The sequence below is a fragment of the Cajanus cajan genome, chromosome 11, assembly GCF_000230855.2.
Source record: "Cajanus cajan strain Asha chromosome 11, NIPB_CcT2T_4, whole genome shotgun sequence".
In the NCBI taxonomy this organism is placed as follows: Eukaryota; Viridiplantae; Streptophyta; class Magnoliopsida; order Fabales; family Fabaceae; genus Cajanus; species Cajanus cajan.
Genome location: NC_138527.1, coordinates 43,814,919 through 43,833,319, shown reverse-complemented (window position 1 = coordinate 43,833,319; position 18,401 = coordinate 43,814,919). Strand labels below are relative to the sequence as shown.

At 34.7% G+C, this 18,401-nt stretch overlaps 1 protein-coding gene across 3 annotated transcripts; it reads left to right on the top strand.

The window, feature by feature from the left end:
• The first annotated feature begins 4,379 nt into the window (after positions 1 to 4,379).
• On the top strand, positions 4,380 to 17,447 carry LOC109800146 (uncharacterized). Of its 3 annotated transcripts, none has more exons than XM_020360873.3 (16): positions 4,380 to 4,610; positions 5,200 to 5,272; positions 5,397 to 5,462; positions 5,909 to 5,974; positions 6,058 to 6,140; positions 6,350 to 6,401; positions 6,479 to 6,544; positions 7,330 to 7,397; positions 7,480 to 7,528; positions 7,626 to 7,710; positions 7,809 to 7,910; positions 8,069 to 8,120; positions 9,821 to 9,872; positions 13,938 to 14,054; positions 14,317 to 15,132; positions 16,238 to 17,447. In XM_020360873.3, exons 1-16 carry the CDS (start codon positions 4,447 to 4,449, stop codon positions 17,048 to 17,050), a joined length of 2,724 nt encoding a protein of 907 aa, XP_020216462.2. In that variant the 5' UTR covers positions 4,380 to 4,446; the 3' UTR covers positions 17,051 to 17,447. The 3 variants fall into 3 exon arrangements, with proteins under 3 accessions (XP_020216462.2, XP_020216461.2, XP_082922205.1); XM_020360872.3 differs by having other exon boundaries at positions 16,193 to 17,447; XM_083066079.1 differs by lacking the exon at positions 4,380 to 4,610 and adding an exon at positions 4,754 to 4,772 and having other exon boundaries at positions 16,193 to 17,447.
• The last annotated feature ends 954 nt before the right edge of the window (positions 17,448 to 18,401 follow it).

Genomic DNA, 18,401 nt, shown 5'->3' with positions numbered 1-18,401 from the left:
TATTATACAAAATATTATCTATTAAATAAAATAATTTCAATATTAATATATAATTATTTAAAATAATATAAAACATTAAATCAAGTTAATATGATCTTAAGGATAATCCAAGTCTATTATTTTTAATAAAAAAATTAAGTCAAAATTTTAATTTTGAACTTGTCCAATCTTTTTTTGGGTTGGGTCACGTTGAATCTTACTTGTCCCTAGGTTAAAAAAATAGGTTTGATAGAATTTAATCCAAATTGAACTTGCATAACTCTACTTGGGTTGGTCTGACGAGAGATTCAACATGAATATTATAATTCAATTATATTATTAATTTTTTTTTATAGGCAAAAAAAATTTATTAAAAAGGAGTACAAGAGATATTCTAGCCCATAAGCAACTACAAAGGTCAAAGAATACTTGTAGCAACTAAAAAATACAGTGTCTATTTTACAGCCACAGTAATAGAAGATACGATATCTAAAAAGCAAATACTAAGTGATTTACCACAAATTTCACAAAAGGACAGTGTTTGAAATACCCTTAATGATGACAGTATATGATCTCCCACAAGTATAATATTGCTCGTAGCTTAGGCAAAATCAGCTAAAGAATCTCATATGTCCATAAAATTTAGACAGACAGCCGGGGAACCAACCCAAGATGAGTAGGGGTATTGGAAAGAAAGGTCCTTAGCCTTAAGCCACTTCCAAGAACGCAATTGAATCAACTTCAATAAGTTAGAATGTAGTATGACCTTATCAGAGAAGATAGCCTCATTCCTAGCAATCCAAAGAGACCATAAAACAGTCATCCACACCGTTGACCATCTTAACCGATCCACACTAGAGCAAATAGGTAAACCCACAAACTGTGCTAAGTGAAGGTGGCAAGAATTATGGAGCACACTTTATACCAAACCAATTTAAACACAACATCCATATGCAATAAGCAAAAGGGCATTCAAAAAATAAATGGGACACTGTCTCTAGTTCATGGCCACACCAAATACAGAATCCATCTCCAGCTTATAGAATCCCTCTTTTAATTAAGTTTTGTTTTGTTGGTAATTTATTAAGCATAGATCGCCAAGCAAAGCCAGACACTTTTGAAGGAAGAAACTTGGACCATAGGTAATTATATAGAGGAAATTCACCGAATATGTCCTTATTCACAATGACATTGTAAGCTGACCTCACAGAATATTGACCATCTTTTGAAGCTGACCAGACCCAATGATCATTGACTCCCTGTTGCAGGTGCAAGAAATCAATGTCAACTTGCAATTGTTGTAATAGTTCACCTTCCCATTGAAACAGGTTTCGCCTCCAGGACCAGTTCCACACTTCGTCCCCATCTACTGTTACCCTCAAATCAGCAATGGTGGCATCTTTATTAGTCGCAATAGAGAATAGCCTTTCATATTTTACACAAAAAGCTGTTGGGCAACACCAAGCCTCTTGCCAGAAAAATGTATCTGTCCCATCCCTTACAACCTTATTACACCTATTAGCAAACCAATCATCTGTAATTAACTCTCCCTTGTCAATTCTCCATAAATCAACCCACCAATTAGAACCCTTACCCACCTCATCTCTCTCTCTCACATGTATATTCCCATATAAAGAAGCTAACACCCTATTCCACAACCTCCCCTTATCTATTAAAAGCCTCCACCTCCATTTCCCTGCCAATGCAAGATTAAAACCCCTTAAATCTTTGACGCCTAATCCCCCATGCCTTATGTCCCTACACACATCATCCCAAGCAACCCAAGCAATTTTACTATGATCTTCATCTCCACCCCAAAGAAATCTCCTAAATAAAGATTATAGTATAGTAATAATACCTGTCGGAACCTTGAAGAAGGAGAGATAGTAGATCGGGATGGAATGCAGAACGAATTTCAAGAGAACACTTCTGCCACCAAATGATAAATTTTTGCCTTTCCACTTAGACAATCTCTTTTGTACCTTACTAATTACTGGATCCCACATCTTTAGCAATCTTGGATTTGCACCAATCGGTAGACCCAAGTATGAAGAGAACCCACTGTACAATTTAAGAAAAGAGTCATTCCATCTAACAACTCTCTATCCACATTGATTCCATATAGTTTACTCTTATGGAAATTGACTTTAAGCCCTGCAACCACCTTAAACAACTGAAAAATAGCCTTAATAGCCCAAATATTTTGCAATGAAGCCTCTCCAATGACTAAAGTGTCATCAGCATACTGCAAGTGAGAAACGAGCACTGCCTCTTGACCAGCCTCATAGCCAACAAACACTTGGAACTCAACTGCCTTAGCCATCAAAGCATGGAATCCCTCAGCAACAATAAGGAACAAAAAAGGTGCAAGAGGATCTCCTTGTCTCAACCCCCTCCCAACTCCAAACTCGCTAGAAGGGCTACCATTCAACAGGACGGAGACTCTAGCAGTACTCAAACATTCTTGTATCCACATTCTCCACTTAGAAGGAAACCCCATCCTCTCCATAACGAACTGCAAGAACCCCCAATTAATTGAGTCATAAGCCTTTTCAAAATCCACTTTAAAAAGCAAATTACTTGTATGCTCTCTTTTGATCTCCTCAACAACTTCATTAGCAATCAAAATCCCATCCAAAATGGATCTTCCTTTTAAAAAAGCTGATTGACAATCTGAAATGACGCTACTAATCACCTTACGCAACCTATTGGCCAACACCTTTGCCACAACCTTATAAATGCAACCTATTAAAGAAATTGGTCTGTACTCTTCCACTTTCTGCGGGCTATCAGTTTTTGGGACAAGCACAAGGAACAAGCTATTTGACCCCTTCACCAATTTGCCATATATATAGAATTCATGCACCATAGCTAAAAATCAGTTTTGAGAATATCCCAAAAATCTTTAATAAAGTTAAAATTATACCCATTTGGTCCTGGACTTTTTGCACCTTCACAATCCCATACAGCTTCCTTCACCTCCTCCTCAGAGAAAGGCAAAATCAGCATAGTAGCATCTGTCTCTGATAATTGCTGGAAGTGAACCCCTTCAATACCTGGTCTGTTATGCATCTTCTCCTCAAAATGTTGTTCAAAATAACTCTGAACCCCCTCTTTCATTGTAACTGGCTCACGATACCACACATTATTTATCAGTAAAGCTCTAATCTCATTTTTCAATCTTCTCTTGTTGATATAACCATGAAAAAAACTGGTATTAGCATCCCCCTCTCTCAACCACTTAAGCCGTGACTTCTGGCAGAGCAAACTATCTTTCATGGACATAAGATGGCAAAATTGTGCACGCCATTCTGCCCTTTGAACAACCTCTTCCTCTAATAAGCCAGACTCTTCAGCCTTAAGGTCTAGCAAATCACCATTGTTCATAGCCTCTGCAATTTGATGATCCAAATGCCCAAAGGACACCTTATTCCATTCCCGAAGAAAAGCCTTCAAAGATTTGAGCTTTTCTTTCAAGACAAATGCTGCTCGACTTTCAACCTGTAGATTCTTCCATTTTTCCTTTACAAAACCTTCAAAAGTAGGGTTGAAACGCCAACAATCGAGGACCTTAAAAGGTTTTGGTCCCCAATCAATAACCTCGGACTTTAATAACACAGCACAATGATCAGATATGCCTCTTGGCAACCCCCATTGCGAAAATAAGTTTAAATTAGAGCAAGGTACAATTTCATGTAAGCTCAAAGCCAAATTATCAACCTCTTTAAGGATTTTGGTGGATTTACAGATTGTGTATCTCATTCTTAACGCAAGCCCACTTAAAAAGATATAAAAGTCTGCATAAAAAAAATATAAAACATGTAAAATAATTTGGATTATATCTTAACTAGTAAGAGTAAAGGAGTTTAACTAGCTGTGCCACCTTTGCAAAGTATTGGAAAAAATGATTAAATCCATTTATAATTTTTATAATTTTGTGAATATGTAATTTTGATTCCTAAAATTGTTATTACAAATTTAATCATCTAATTTATAAAATTAACCAATATTAATCAATCATTAATATACTATCCCAAATTAAATAAAAAATACTCACATAAAACATAAGTGACATTACTAATCAGTTAGTTAGCCACACTAACTACTACATAAATATTAATTTTTATTTCAATTAAAACTACAGTATATTAAAATATTTTTATTTTAAGTTTTAATACCGTTATTTCTTTACATGATACATTACTTATGTGTTACTCACGTTTTACTTTATTTTTTTAAATTTTAAATAACATACTGATGTTAGACCGCTTAATTTTAAAATCTACCAAAGTTTGGGACAAAAATTTCAGATTTTAAAAAAGAGAAAAAGTGGATTTAAAAACAAAACTCTAATTTTTTTGCTTTAGATGTATGACCCGACCCGTTTAAATCTGCCAAAATTGAAACGTTTCTCATGGCTAAGGAATTGACGTGGAGTAACTTTTGTCCCTCTTCGCGAGAGTGGAAATGAACACTTCGTCGGCGTTGCCTCTGCTACCAGATACGTCGCCGTCTACGGTGAACATGTATAGAATCAGCAAAGTTGCGGACCGGTTGGCTTGGCTTGCTCAAACTGGCAGCCGAGGCGACCACCCTTACGAATTTTATAATCTCTGTCTCTCCCTCTCTCGGTATTTCCTTTTTTTTTTTTTTTTTTTTTAATTTTATCTGCTTCTTCTACTTTTTGTGACAGATTCCAAATGTGCTTCTGTTTTAGCTGCAATCGGATCGTGCTTCACTGTTCTTAGGTCTTAAACAGAAGATTTTATAGTATTGCATGTCGTGAACTAGTGGTGAAAATTTACACTCGAAATCAGCCGTGTTCTTTACTTTTGTTTTTTTTGTCTTGGGCCGGCTTAGATAAATTTCCGTAGAAAAATTATGAAAGAAAAATGAAACAAGCTTCTCTATAAACTAAAAATTATAGCAAGTTATAAATAAGTTTTGGGGGAATTTACTACGAAGACATTACTCATTAGCTTATACATAAATTAATTTTTAGCTTAAGGACAAACTTATTTAATTTTTTATTCAAACTTTTCTCCTTAAGGAGAAATTTATCCAATGAGACCCATTGTAATACCTAATTTGTCATAACGTTTAAAAAACGATATGGGGACGTTGTCGTATGGATGTTATGCTTGTGTCTTGTTGACTTAACGATGGTATAACAAATGTGATGTGTTTATTTATTAGTAATTTACTTTTGACATTCTACAGAGGCATTGATTATGCAGTTGCCAATGGCGAAAATCCGGCCAAAGCTCATGATCTGCCTCTACTGGTGAAACAGGTTACTTCCATTGCTGCCTCTTCTTCACCACTTTTTTAAACGGGATCAGGAGGAAATTTCATCATTTTTTTTAATTGTTGTGCTCATATGTTTGAGGCTTTTATTTTTCCCCCTTTCCGTGCAGATTTGTAAGCTAAAGAATGATGAATTATCACAAGCAGCTATGATGGTGTTGATGATATCTGTAAAGGCAGGTTCATTTTTCCATGTTGCTGCTCATTGCTATCAGTAACTTGTTGAATATTCATCAGCTATGACTTATGAAATCTCTGTTTTTGAGTTTTGGGAAGAAGACCACTTTATCGGTCTCAAGGAACATACCTGGTGTTGAATACATGACAATTTGGTGAAAGTTTTCAGGCATTGTAACCCATTGCATGATGCTCTTGCATTTTGACAAGAATAATTGTGTTTAAGCTATCAAATCATGAACTTTAAGCAGATACCTGAGTCTGAATACATTTTAGTTCTTCAAGAATTTTGATTCTTATATATCATGTATCACTATGATCAAAATGAGTTTCATACCAGCTTTTCTTTGCTTATCTATAATGTGTTTCTCTAAAAACATTCTGAAGTTATGCAGCATGACTTTTCTTAAGTTTTGGATTTCCAACTGACTTTTCACTATTGTAGAGTGCTTGTGAAATTGGATGGTTCCAAACAAAAGAGTCAGAAGAACTTGTTACTATTGCTGATGAGGTTTGCTTATATGTTATGTTTTCTTTTTTGCTATGTGCCGTGTTCTAGTTGTCATGATTTTTACAATCATCTTTCTACTGTAGATAGGAAAGGTCTACAGCAGCTCGGGGATTTTAAATGCTGGACCTAGTTCTTGCAGTTCTGCGATACCAACAATAATGGAGAAGTATGGTTCCATGAACTTATACATATCTTCACTTGCGTCATTTCTTTTTATTTTTTAAATAAACAACAATATTTTGTATCAACTACCACAGTAGACATGAATTGTAATCAGGAAAAATGAAAGGAACCATAAGAAATAATGCGTTTGAATTCATCACTTTGTTCAATATGAAATATTTATAATTTGTGTATATGTGGATTTTCATGCAGGTTCTATCCAAAGATAAAATTAGGTCCAATACTTACGTCAATTGATGCCAAGGTTGTTCCTTATGATTTGTGAATTCAGGTCTTATTTCATGTTGAGAGCATATTAATATTATTTTACCTGCAATGCAGCCAGGATATGGAGCTTTTGCTGTTGACTTCCATATTACGAAGAATAAAGTTCTAAAAGATAAAATTGTAAGAATTGCTTGAATTGACTTGTTTTGTTAAACATGATTCATGTGACAAAGTCCTAAACTTGCTGTTCACCTAAACAGTCTGGATACACACACACAAACAAATGAATTTTCAATGTTGATTTTTAATATTCTTTTTAACTCTAGTGTGGCTTTATTTCGAGTATCACAACTTCTCAAAACTTGGAGCAAAGATGAACTTGAGGATCCTCTACTTTTGGGATATAGTATTTCATGGTTCATTTATACAAAAGCCTGGTGTTGCATGCCTTAATTTAAATGTTTCTATACTTATAATTATAATTTGGCATCTGTATTGTTTCCTTTGTACTTTTGCTTATAATAATTTCCTCTGTATTGGGAAATTTGGGAATGACTGACATCCATTCACCAGCTTTATGGGTAGTGCCTATGTAAATAAGTAATTTAGGATTGAATAGCTGTTCTCTTTCTTATACATATCCAGGTAGTATCTGTAATTATTAGAATATAATGTATTGCGCCCATATTTCCTATTTTGATTTGTAGGATTGACCTATGCATTCATGTTAGAGTTTGTACCTTTTGGGAATCGTTGAATAGTATTTATAAACATCTTTCATTCTCTCATATTTCAAGATGTTGCTAGCTTCGTTATTTGATCCAAGTTTGAGCATATTTTAGTTTCTTTTGTACCTTCAATTACAATCCATTTTCATTTTGGTATCAATGATAGTATATAATTGATATTTTTATTTTGTTTATGATTTTATACATGTAAGTTATATAGCATATTTCTATTTGCAGTATTTATTGGTGGCACAAACAGATAACATTGAGACATCTACATGCCTCATAAGTCCTCAGCAAGTGAAGTATGGTTTCTTTTAACCTTTTTAAATGTGTGGAAGGGTTCTAATTTGATACTGACTGACCTTTTTATTGCTTATCTTGTAGTTTTCTCCTCAATGGAAAAGCGGTAACCAATAGAACTAATGTTCAAATGGTCTGTTGTATATTTTCTCATACATTCTAAAACATTTAATTTAGACTTTTTTCTAGGGTGTGACATCAACCTTTATCTATATCATTTTATTACTCAGGATCCTGGACCACAGATGCCAACTAATGTGACTGGTATGCTTAAATTTGGGACAAATCTTCTTCAAGCTGTGGGCCAGTTCAATAGTAAGCATTTAAAACTAGTGTTCTTTCCTGTTGTCCTAGTAGCTTTCAATAAAAGCAATTATGTATCTTACTCTGTTGTAACCATTATCATTGTGAAGGTCATTATATTGTACTTGTTGCCTATTTGAGTGTTGCATCTTTGCCTGAGGATCCAGTTCTTCAAGATTATTTGCAGCCTACTGTTACCTCTGTTGATTCAGGTATAATTTGGATATTTAGGTGAACTGCATGCTAAAAAAAGCTCTACATCTTATTCTTATTAGTCCACCATTGACAATTATTTCTTATCCTTTTGCCATTTGGACCATTCATTCTTATTATTCTGCATCTTTCTCTCTTTATATCGATGTATGTATAGATTCAGATATTATCGAGGGGGCTTCGCAAATTTCACTTAATTGTCCAATAAGGTATGTTGTATCTATTCCCAACATCCTTTCTTTTCCTACTATAAACCTCACTAATGTGCCTATCAACTGACCTTAAATGTGAAGAAAATGGGAGTTAGTCATTTGTGCTCTTTTCCTTTGTATCTGTTCACAATTAAATTGATGATCTAATAATGTTTTGTTAATCTAATTTCTTTTGGCTATATTTGTGACTCTTGGAATTTTAGTTGGAACTATTTTATGTGTTCATTATAGAAAGTCAAGAGGTAACCAGTCGTCTTGTTAGTTGATTTCTAGTATTAATTATATAGTTTATTCAGTCAGTACTCAGTGCTATTTTTTTAATTTCACTTTAGTGGAACTTGTGCCCTATTTCCTCTTCTGGTTGATGTTCAGCTTTCTTCATCCTTTCCCTGTTGGGATATATATTGGAGTATAGTTTTACTCTTATATGTACAGCAGTAGTGTTGGATCTTGCATTTTTCTGTTGTATTAGTGCTGTTAGTCATATTTATTATTTTCTGTTATAGGCCCAATAGCTGTTATATTAGAAGTTGTTGTCTCTATATAAACTACATGTACTCTCTCTATTCAATGAGTTGAATACATATTTTACATTTTGGAATTATTCTCTCTCAACTTCTCTCTATATCTATATCATGGTATCAGAGCTCATCAATCCTTTCTTTCTTTCTTTCTTGATCCTCTCAAATCTCAATGCCTCCCTCATGGCTGATTCTTCTCCACCACCACCATCTCCTCCATCAATCATTACTGTTCATCCAAAGAACCTGTCTCCATCTCTCAGCTTCTCCCACACCATATCAGAAAAATTGGACACCAAGAACTACCTTCTTTGGTTCCTGCAGGTTGAACCAGTGATCAAGGGATACAGACTTCATCACTTTTTGGTCAACGCACAAATTCCTCCAAAGTTTCTTTCTGATCCTGATCGTGATGTTGTACAAGTTTTTGAACCTTACCTTGCCTGGAAACAACAAGATCAATGATTATTTATGTGGCTGTCTCGTCCAAAGTACTTAATTGAATGTCTATGATATTAATAAATCTAAAATATTAAATATGTTTTATTCTGAAGTTTTTCTTTTTATACCGATTTTAATTTTCCTAAATGATGTTTGCTATCAAATAACCATCGTAAAGAATATTATATTTCTATTTATTAATCCAGAACCCAGCAGTCCGCTTCTTAATGTTTTCTTGTCCCAAAACCTCAATACTTATCTCAGATTTTATTTTAATGTATTACTTTCTAACTTTGATCTTGTATTTGGCCACTGCATTGTTGAATGATTGATAATTGGTTTTGCCTGATACGATTCTCCCTGCTAGATAATTTTTTAGTTCATGTACTTTCACATATGCTTTCTGAGCAACAATTTAGTTGGACTTTTAAGTTGTTAATTAAAGTTTTAGACAATTCTAGTATTTTTAACATTGATTTTTAGCATAAAGCCATTAGCTATCATCTTTTGAAGTTTTTTTTTAGTTTTGCATGTATGATTTCTTCTGTTATATTTATTCTGTGGCTCATTGCCTTTATATTGGAATGCTATACTCTTTTGAAATTATGTTAAGATCATTTGTCCAATTATCTCCAAAAGTACATTGGGTTTTCACTTTTTTATGATAATCCTTCTCTTTTCTTAACGTTGTTTTTAATAAAAGTTGATGGTCTAATGTTTTATTTGTACCAACAGCTTTACACGTATCAAGACTCCTGTTAAAGGGCGTTCATGCAAACATTTCCAGGTGACTATTCTTGCATTGGCATCACCTAATGTGGAGAATGCTGGGGGAGGGTTTTCTAATTAATTATACTCTGTTTCTTACCCCAAGTATTAAAATTGGTTTAGAAGTCTATTGTATGCAGTAAAGAATATTGTCACTGCAACTTATGCCATTTTCTGGTATTTGGTCTATACAAAAGTACTAAATTTTGGTTAAATGTGATAGGCCAAGTTCTGATAGGCCTATGAAGGTTTATGTCGGAAAAATAAGTCTGCTATAATTTATGTATGAGATTTTTTTTTTAATTTTTTATGTGGCAGTAGACAGTTATTTTGTACAAGTATCAGTTATTGTTAGTCAGTTATTTATTAGAGAATTCTGGTTCTGCCCAAAATAACAATCATTAGTAATATATAATATTTGTGTGTGCAATCTCGAGTCCAACAAATTTGGTCCAACCTGTTGGACAAGGATGGACACAAGAGTGGAAGGATATTCACACAGATTGTAGAGATCCAATTCTCACCGTGAGGAACAAATGGAAAAAATTGGGAAGTGTCTTACAAGATATTCACACAGATTGTAGAGAATTGAGAGAAAAGCTTGACAATTTGGGTTTCATTATACCATTATTGAAGGATTTGGCTTAAGCAAAAAGAGATAGACAATGGTGGTAGGAAGTTCAAACCATGTTAGAACTACTCAACCACATGATCATATGTGCACTATGTGTTCTTTTTTCCAACTTTGAAGATAGGAGTTTAGTGGAGTCTTAAAAGGCTCTTCAGAAAGTTGAATTGCCCCACGTTGATGGAAGTGATCCTATCTGGTGGATTGCTAAGGCTGAGAAGTTTTTTGAGATTCAGAATACTAAACTAGAAGTGAAGTTTTTTGACATCTGTATGGAAGGAGTTGTTGCTCATTAATTAGGTATTTAAAGAAGAGACAGCATATGACTTGGCAAGGTTTTAATGACGAAGCATTGAAGAAATTTTCTATTGGTAGAACCTAAAATCCTTATGAACAACTAGCAGGATTAAGGCAGGCAGGTTGGGTGGGGGAATTTGTGCAACAATTTGAAATGTTATTGGCACAAATAGGTGAAGTACCAGAGGAGTCAGCTTTGAGATATTTTATGAATGGTTTGAATGATGTGATTAGAAAGGTGGGGACTCATGACCCTCAAACTATAACCAGAGCAATTTTTGGTTAGGAGAGCTGAGAATGAAATTTATGGAGAAACCACGGGTTCTGTTCTAGAGAACAATTCAAAGGGGCTTGTTTTTGGATTGGTGAGATGTGCAGGCAAAGGGACAGTTTTAGAACAGTTGAAAAGGCCAAGTTTTAGGTGTGAAAGTATGGGATTTGGCTGATCAGCAATTTCTAGGAATAACCCAATCAGTTTGGGTGTTAACCATAGTCAGGATTCACAACCCAGTCATCTAAAATGGATGCAATTTCTTTATTCCTGGTTTGAGCTTGGTGGATTGCAATGCATCAAATTCATAACACCTACCATAGAGTATGTCAGGAGAAGAGAAGAGGAGTGATTTTGTTGTCTATATGGCTAGAGAATATAGAGTTCACAGGAATTGTGTGTTTGATACCACATTGACAAATTTATTTATAATCAAAGAATAACAATAATTAAGGGGGAAAATCCCTACAAATCAGCTATACAAAATAATATCAAGTTTCACTATTTACAATAATTAAAGTGTGATCTTTTACACTCCCCCTTAAGCTAGAACATATGTCATATGCATCAAACTCATAAATATAATCAACGCAAGACCCTTGAGAGAGTTAGTGAACATAGCTTTTTAGTTGGTCATAAGAACTGACGATGGCAGTGGTGATTTCTCTTGAGAGTACTTCCTCTTTCACAAAATGACGATTTACCTTTGTGTTTTGTCTTGCTCATGGAAGACCGGATTAGATGCAATGTGAAGAGCAGGTTGATTTCGCAAATGAGCTTAGTATTCTGAGTGACTCCAAACTATAATTGTTGGAGAAGTTCCTTAAGCCATGTAATTTCACATCCAGCCGTTGCCAAGGCTTGATATTTGGCTTCAACACTAAATCTAGCAACTGTATTATGCTTCTTGATTCTTCATGAGATCAAATTTTCTCCAATAAGAACACAATTGTTACAAGCCGATGGTGACTCTGTCTAATATGCATCTAAGTAACAAACAATTTTGACATTGCATTTGTCTTTATATAAGAGTTCATGACCTAGCGCATTCTTGATATAAATGTGAAGGTATATGCATTAGAAAATCCCAATGGCTATCACAAGGGGGATTGAGAAATTGTCTTACCACGCTTACTATAATTGTGATGATTGGCCCGATGAGAGTGAGGTAATTGAGTCATACCAACAAGGATGCAATATCTTCCCAAGTCTCTAGTGGCTCCCCATGACCTAGAAGAAGCTTAATGTTCGGGTCCATAAGAGTGTCACTCGGGTGGCAATCAAGCATACCAGTCTTGGTGAGAATATCTAGAGCATATTTTCTTTTGGAAATGGCAATGCTAGAGGTGGATTGGACAACCTTAATGCCTAAAAAATATTTGAGCAAGCCAAATATTTTGTTTGAAATTGACTCTAAAGGTGAGATTTGAGTTGGCAAATACCATCAAAGTCATCACCAGTGATGTTAATGTCATCAGCATAGACCAACAAATGAATGCACAAACTAGATAGAGTGAAGGGAAAAAAATAGAGTGATCAGTCACACGAGTCATACCAAACTAAAGTAAGGCAAAGCTAAACCCAATTAAACTAGGCATGTAGACTCGAGGAGACAGACAAGGTGAAATCCACCATAAATAGTAAAATTGGGGGGTTGATCCATGTATACCTCTTCTTGCAACTCACCATTTAGGGAGACATTTGTAATTTCTAGTAGGTGAAGTGTCAATGGTGAATGATAGCCATTGCAAGAAAGTGAGAAACAGACAAACAAACATGATATTGGCCTTACGAGAAAAGTTGTACACATAGTCGAGACTAAATATTTAAGTATAGCCCCCAACCACCAAGTGAGCTTTGAATCGACCAATATTGTCATCTAGTCCAACCTTCACTATATAAACCCAATGACAATGGACAATAGTCTTCTCAGGAGGCAAGGGAACTAGCTCCTATGTTCCATTTGCCTGTTGCCAATGGGATCAGTCATGTTTCACTTGTAAACTTGGGAATAGACATTGAATCTGAAAAAGAAATAAAAGAGAAATATGAAGGAGATAATTGGTCACGATGAAGGGTACAAGTATATAAACGGTGAGGATTGTGAGAGGGTCAAATACCTTTGCATAGGGCAATGGGAAGCTCAAGTGCATGAGACATTGGTGGAGGGACGAGTGGAGTAGGAGACATTGGTTGGAGGTGGGCGCCAGCGAAAGGAAGCTGGGATGGTTGCTAAACAGTGGTAGTCAGCGTCACATGGTGTTGTTTTTATGTTTCTTTGCTTGATGGACCAACCACAAAACCTGAGGAAGTTCTCAAATCTAGGAGTATTATCTAAAATGATCAGCAAGTTCCACATGTTCTTATTAAGTAGGCATCTCAACCAATAGCTGAGGCAACTGAAAGGATAAGGATACCGTGTCCAGGGACAGTTTCCATAATTTAACCTTGAGGACAAGGTTGCTTCTATACTGGGAGGCATTGATAGGCCAAATTCTGATAGGTCTCTGAAGGTTTATGTCAGAAAAATTAAAGGCAGTTATTTATGTATGAGGCAGTTATGTTTTCATATGGGGTAGTAGGCAGTTATTTCTACGTGTATTGGTTGTATGTTTGAGAGAGAAGAACTCTCTGTTAGGACTTAGGCCTGTGTTTGTGGAACTGTCTTCGACCCAAATTTGTTATCAAGAAAACTATACTATTTGTGTGTGCAATCTTGAGTCTAACTAAATGTATGTAGAATAATACCTTCTCATGGTAAAGCAAAAATTTTATGATGTGTTTATTTGCTTTAGATCTGTGTGGTGTGGGTGTATGTATATGTTCATATACTCTCCATTTGTTTCTTCCCTTCCACCTGACATATTTCTGTTATCTTGTATCTGTAGTGTTTTGACTTTGACAACTTCATTAGTATGAATTCAAAAAGGCCATCCTGGCGCTGCCCTCATTGCAATCAGTATGTCTGTTATGCAGATATTCGTCTTGACCGAGTCATGGTTGAGGCAAGTTGATTTACTTTATTAATCCTTCAATTGAGTTACCTGTTGTTTAACCTCTGACACCTAGAGTAGGTTTGGTGGTTGGTATCACCTTTAGATTGGGAGTGAAAATTTTGGTTTACAGTTTTTTATATTCATCTCTTACCACCACCACTCTTCCAAATTTTAAGGGTACACCAATTTGACCCTGGGGATTAATGAAAGGTTGAAAAGGAAAGGAAATTAAAAATAAACCTCTAATTTTTTTTTTCCTTTTTAAATAAAGATCCTGAAAAATGTTGGTGAAAACATTACGGAAGTGATTGTCCTTGCTGATGGATCATGGAAGGCAGTCTTGGAAAAGGATCGTGATGTGGATAAGATGCAGAACAAGGCCCCCAATTGTGAAAAGGAACAAACTGAGCCGCAAGAATCTACTTGCTCTCCTAGTACTGTTGACCTCACCAAAGATGATGATTGTTTGGAGATAATGGACTCTTGTGAAATTGCAGATAGAAAACCTTTCCAGGCATCTGTTCATAGTCAGTTTGTTACCCCAAATTCAACTTCCTTGGGTATGAACTCTACTGGTATTAATCAAAATGTTGCCGCCCAAATAGAAGATGACTTTTGGTCTGGAATTTATGTTACCGGTGGTTCTGAGCTACCTGTTCTTCCTGATACTGTTTCTCCTGCATTTAATCAGGAACCTGCAGGTCGTGACAATAACCCTGTTGTTAACTCTGCCATGCACAATTCATTTTCGGCAACAAACAATTTGCAGATGCAGTTGAATCACATGAATTCGGTTAATGAGTATGGGAGGTCATCTTCAATGCCAAGAATTAATAGGACTCCGGTAGCTGTTCAGGCCCTCCCTGTCCAATCTCAGGCATTGGGGCCACAGCAAAATTCAATAACTAATTTGAATAATTCCGCTGCTACTCCTCATATTAATTTGTCTAACCCAGCCTCTGTAGATGCTATCAGTGCCATACTGAGTGATACGGAAAGACAGCAACATTTTTCTCGATCCCCAAGGAATCTGCCTCAGGTCTCGGGAGTAAATTCAACTGCATTTCAGCATCATTCTGCAACACAGGTTTGTTCTGTTTGTACTATATTATTACTCTATTTTTTAGCGGGTGTTTTGGGGATGCTTAGTGTATTTAATCTGTACCTTAGTGACAACTTGGTGTTCTATCTTGTTCCGTAATTTTGTTTGTTGAATCTGTTGATATATTGTGGTACCTTTAACGGAAAACATGACAGCTGAAACACTCAATCGTGAAAAAAAAAATGTGCCCAACTTAATTTGTTTAAAATTTTTTTTTAGTATTAACAACAATAGTTATGTTGTGAAATGAGACTCGTGAATGAACTGGCAATCTCTTTTATCAAAATTTCTTAAAAAAATCAATTTGCGACCTTGAGGTTTCACTTTATAAGTGATTAGATGTTCCTCTTACAGCTTAAAATAAGTGTAAATAATCTTGTAATCATATACCATTGAAAAATCATGAATAGTTTAGTCTGTCTTGCTTTTGGATTAATGGGGTTAATTTTTTATTTTTTATTTCCAAAAACAAAAGTCAGCGGGGAGTAAGAAAATTGGTTCCATGAAAGAATGATATAATGATACTATCTCAGTTTCTATATAAGAAACAAATATAGTATTATTTTGATTCTATTAATGAGTCATCCACTTTTTTTTATATAATAAAAGTGGGTTTATTTTCTGGGCTTTTAAGTTAGACTCATTTGTTGAAAAAATATTTCTTGATTAGAGTAGCGTTATTAAATATAACTACTACTTGCACCATTTAACTCATTTTTGGAATAAAATTTCAAATTATAACATTATTAATTAAAAGTAAATAATTTAACTACTTTCATTAGTATTAATAAATTATGTATTTGTTTCTTATATATAAGAATGGAAGTAGTATTAATTTATCTTCAGAGGGAAACCTTTACAGATTTGAGTATAACCTATTATACTTTATATCATTTGTTATTCTTCATATCTTATGCTGTAATACTCATTGATGTCTATTATTAATTTATTTCACTATAAAGTTGAAAATAATTTTAAGAACCTTAGTTTTATGTGTTAATTTGTGTCTACTGCTCTTGTACTTAACTTTTATTTTTCATATCAGAATCGGGTACCACTAGTTAATACATCAGCATCAACTCTATTGCAGAACCCATACAGAGGTAGGTCGTTTTCTGAATTTAAAAATCCACATCTGCAGCAAGCTCTGAATCCTCGGCCGCCTCAACAGCAAGCTCTGAATCCTCGGCCGCCTCAACAGCAAAGTCTGAATTCCCGGCCACCCCAACAGCAAGCTCTGAATCCTCGGCCGCCTCAACAGCAAGCTCTGAATCCTCGGCCACCTCAACAGCAAAGTCTGAATTCCCGGCCACCCCAACAGCAAAGTCTGAACTCTCGGCCACCCCCACCAACGAGATCATCTAATGATAGCCAATGGTCCCACATTCAGCAAGGTGTCTCACAATCTGGGATTTTTCAGAGTGCCATAGCTGCTGCACCAGGTGCCAGACAAGGTGGTTCCCAAGGTAGGAGTGTTCCTACAGCTGGAACTAGGTCTATGGTTTCTAACCAGCCAGCCAGACCATCGCCAGCAGTTTCAGCTCAAAATCAAAGTACCGTCACAAGCACATCTTTTGCAACTGACAGTTTCCAGAAGTTGACAGGAGAGCAAAGAGGAAATCCACCACAGGCCGTTTCTAGGCCTGATGAATTATTCAGTATGCAAGCAGAACAAAATTGGGTTCCCACTGGACGAATGCGTGGAAGTCTAGATTTAAGTCAGCATTATGATGATTCAATTACGCAGCGAATAATTGCACCAACACAACAACAACAACAAAATCAAAGTTCAAGGCAACATGTTCCACAACCTGTCCGACGGATCAGTGGGCCGTCCCAACTGGATGTGCTTACTGCAAACAATAGAAATGCAAATGCTCATAATCGTTCTTCCAGTAGGTAACACTTCTGCAAGGCTTCACTTGCACATGTTTGGAAGACTTCAGAGAGCTGCACTTCAACTTCATCTGTTGTAAATAAAGTTGATGAAGTCAAGTTAAAAGAAAGGCAAGGAAGAAAGAATTCAAACAAAGCATGACTTTCGGTACGATATCTGATTTGGGGGAGGACACCCATTTTATGCACGCGGCCTGTGTTGAGCGGGATAAATCACATTACAAATTGAGACTTTGATTAGGAACCAAGTTATCTTGTAGCAATATATGGGAAGTTACTATTTTGACTAACAAGACAGATATTCAAGGTTTGCTTTTTCTGTTCCATAAATATTATTTCAGACAACTTATTCTTATTTTCATACTTTCGTAATGTGTGAATGATAAATTTTAAAATTTTTGGAATTTGAAATCTTTGAAATTTGGAGAGGAGAGATGGAGCGAGAAGAGAAAAAAAAAAAAGTGAGATAAAAGTGTAAATGGGAGAGGTCAACTTAGTGTAGTATGACTCTTAAGTTTAAATTATATTGTTGTTATTGTAATTTTTATTAATAAAAAAATGAGGATAACAATTGAGATTCAAGTAAAATTAGAGTGATGCATAACGAATGATTTTATTCATTATAAGAAAATAAAAATTACATGTACAATAACAAATCTTAAATGTATTAAAATGTTAATTTTTGTTTCAATTATTGAAATTACTTATTTAAGTTATTTTACCTTTATTTTAGAGGATTCAAATCATTCTTTCTCATTTATAGTTGGTCAGTCCCTCATACATGTATGTCCATGCAACCTTTGTGATAACAAAAAATGACAATCATTTGTTTCCTTAATTTCCGGTAGTTTGTTTTGAACTTATGTTACATGTAGAGATGATTATTATAACTGGTCATAAAAAAACAATTATAACTATAATTAATTAATTTTATAATAATTGAATAATTTTAAAAAGTTATAAAAAAAATATTATATGATTTGCATATTAAACGTATTGTGTTTTTCTGTATTTTTTAAAAAATAAATAAAAGTGATTGGTTAATAATAAGAGAGTTAACAATTTTTAGATAGTTGCGGTTATAAAGAGTTTTTGAAAAAATAGGAAAGAAACAGTAATTTAAGAAAAAATTTTAAGGACAAAATTGTTCAAAAATAATGTGGACAATGAGATAATTTTCTTTATGAATTGTATAGATAAGTTATTTTATAACTAAATCATAACTGGTTTTTACTTCTTATTATGAATTTTAAATTTGAAAATATGGTTATATATTAAAAACCGGTTATTTAACTAACAAACTTAATTTTGAAAATTGAAAAAAAAAAGTTTTAACTTTTAAAATCAATGCATAACAT

Bases quoted from the DNA above. Each gene is read 5' to 3' on its own strand.
- LOC109800146 (XM_020360872.3), top strand. From the start codon at position 4,447: ATGAACACTTCGTCGGCGTTGCCTCTGCTACCAGATACGTCGCCGTCT. The intron at 8,121-9,820 runs GTATGTTGTATC...TTGTACCAACAG, and splicing joins TCACTTAATTGTCCAATAAG to CTTTACACGTATCAAGACTC. The intron at 15,133-16,192 runs GTTTGTTCTGTT...TTTTCATATCAG, and splicing joins AGCATCATTCTGCAACACAG to AATCGGGTACCACTAGTTAA.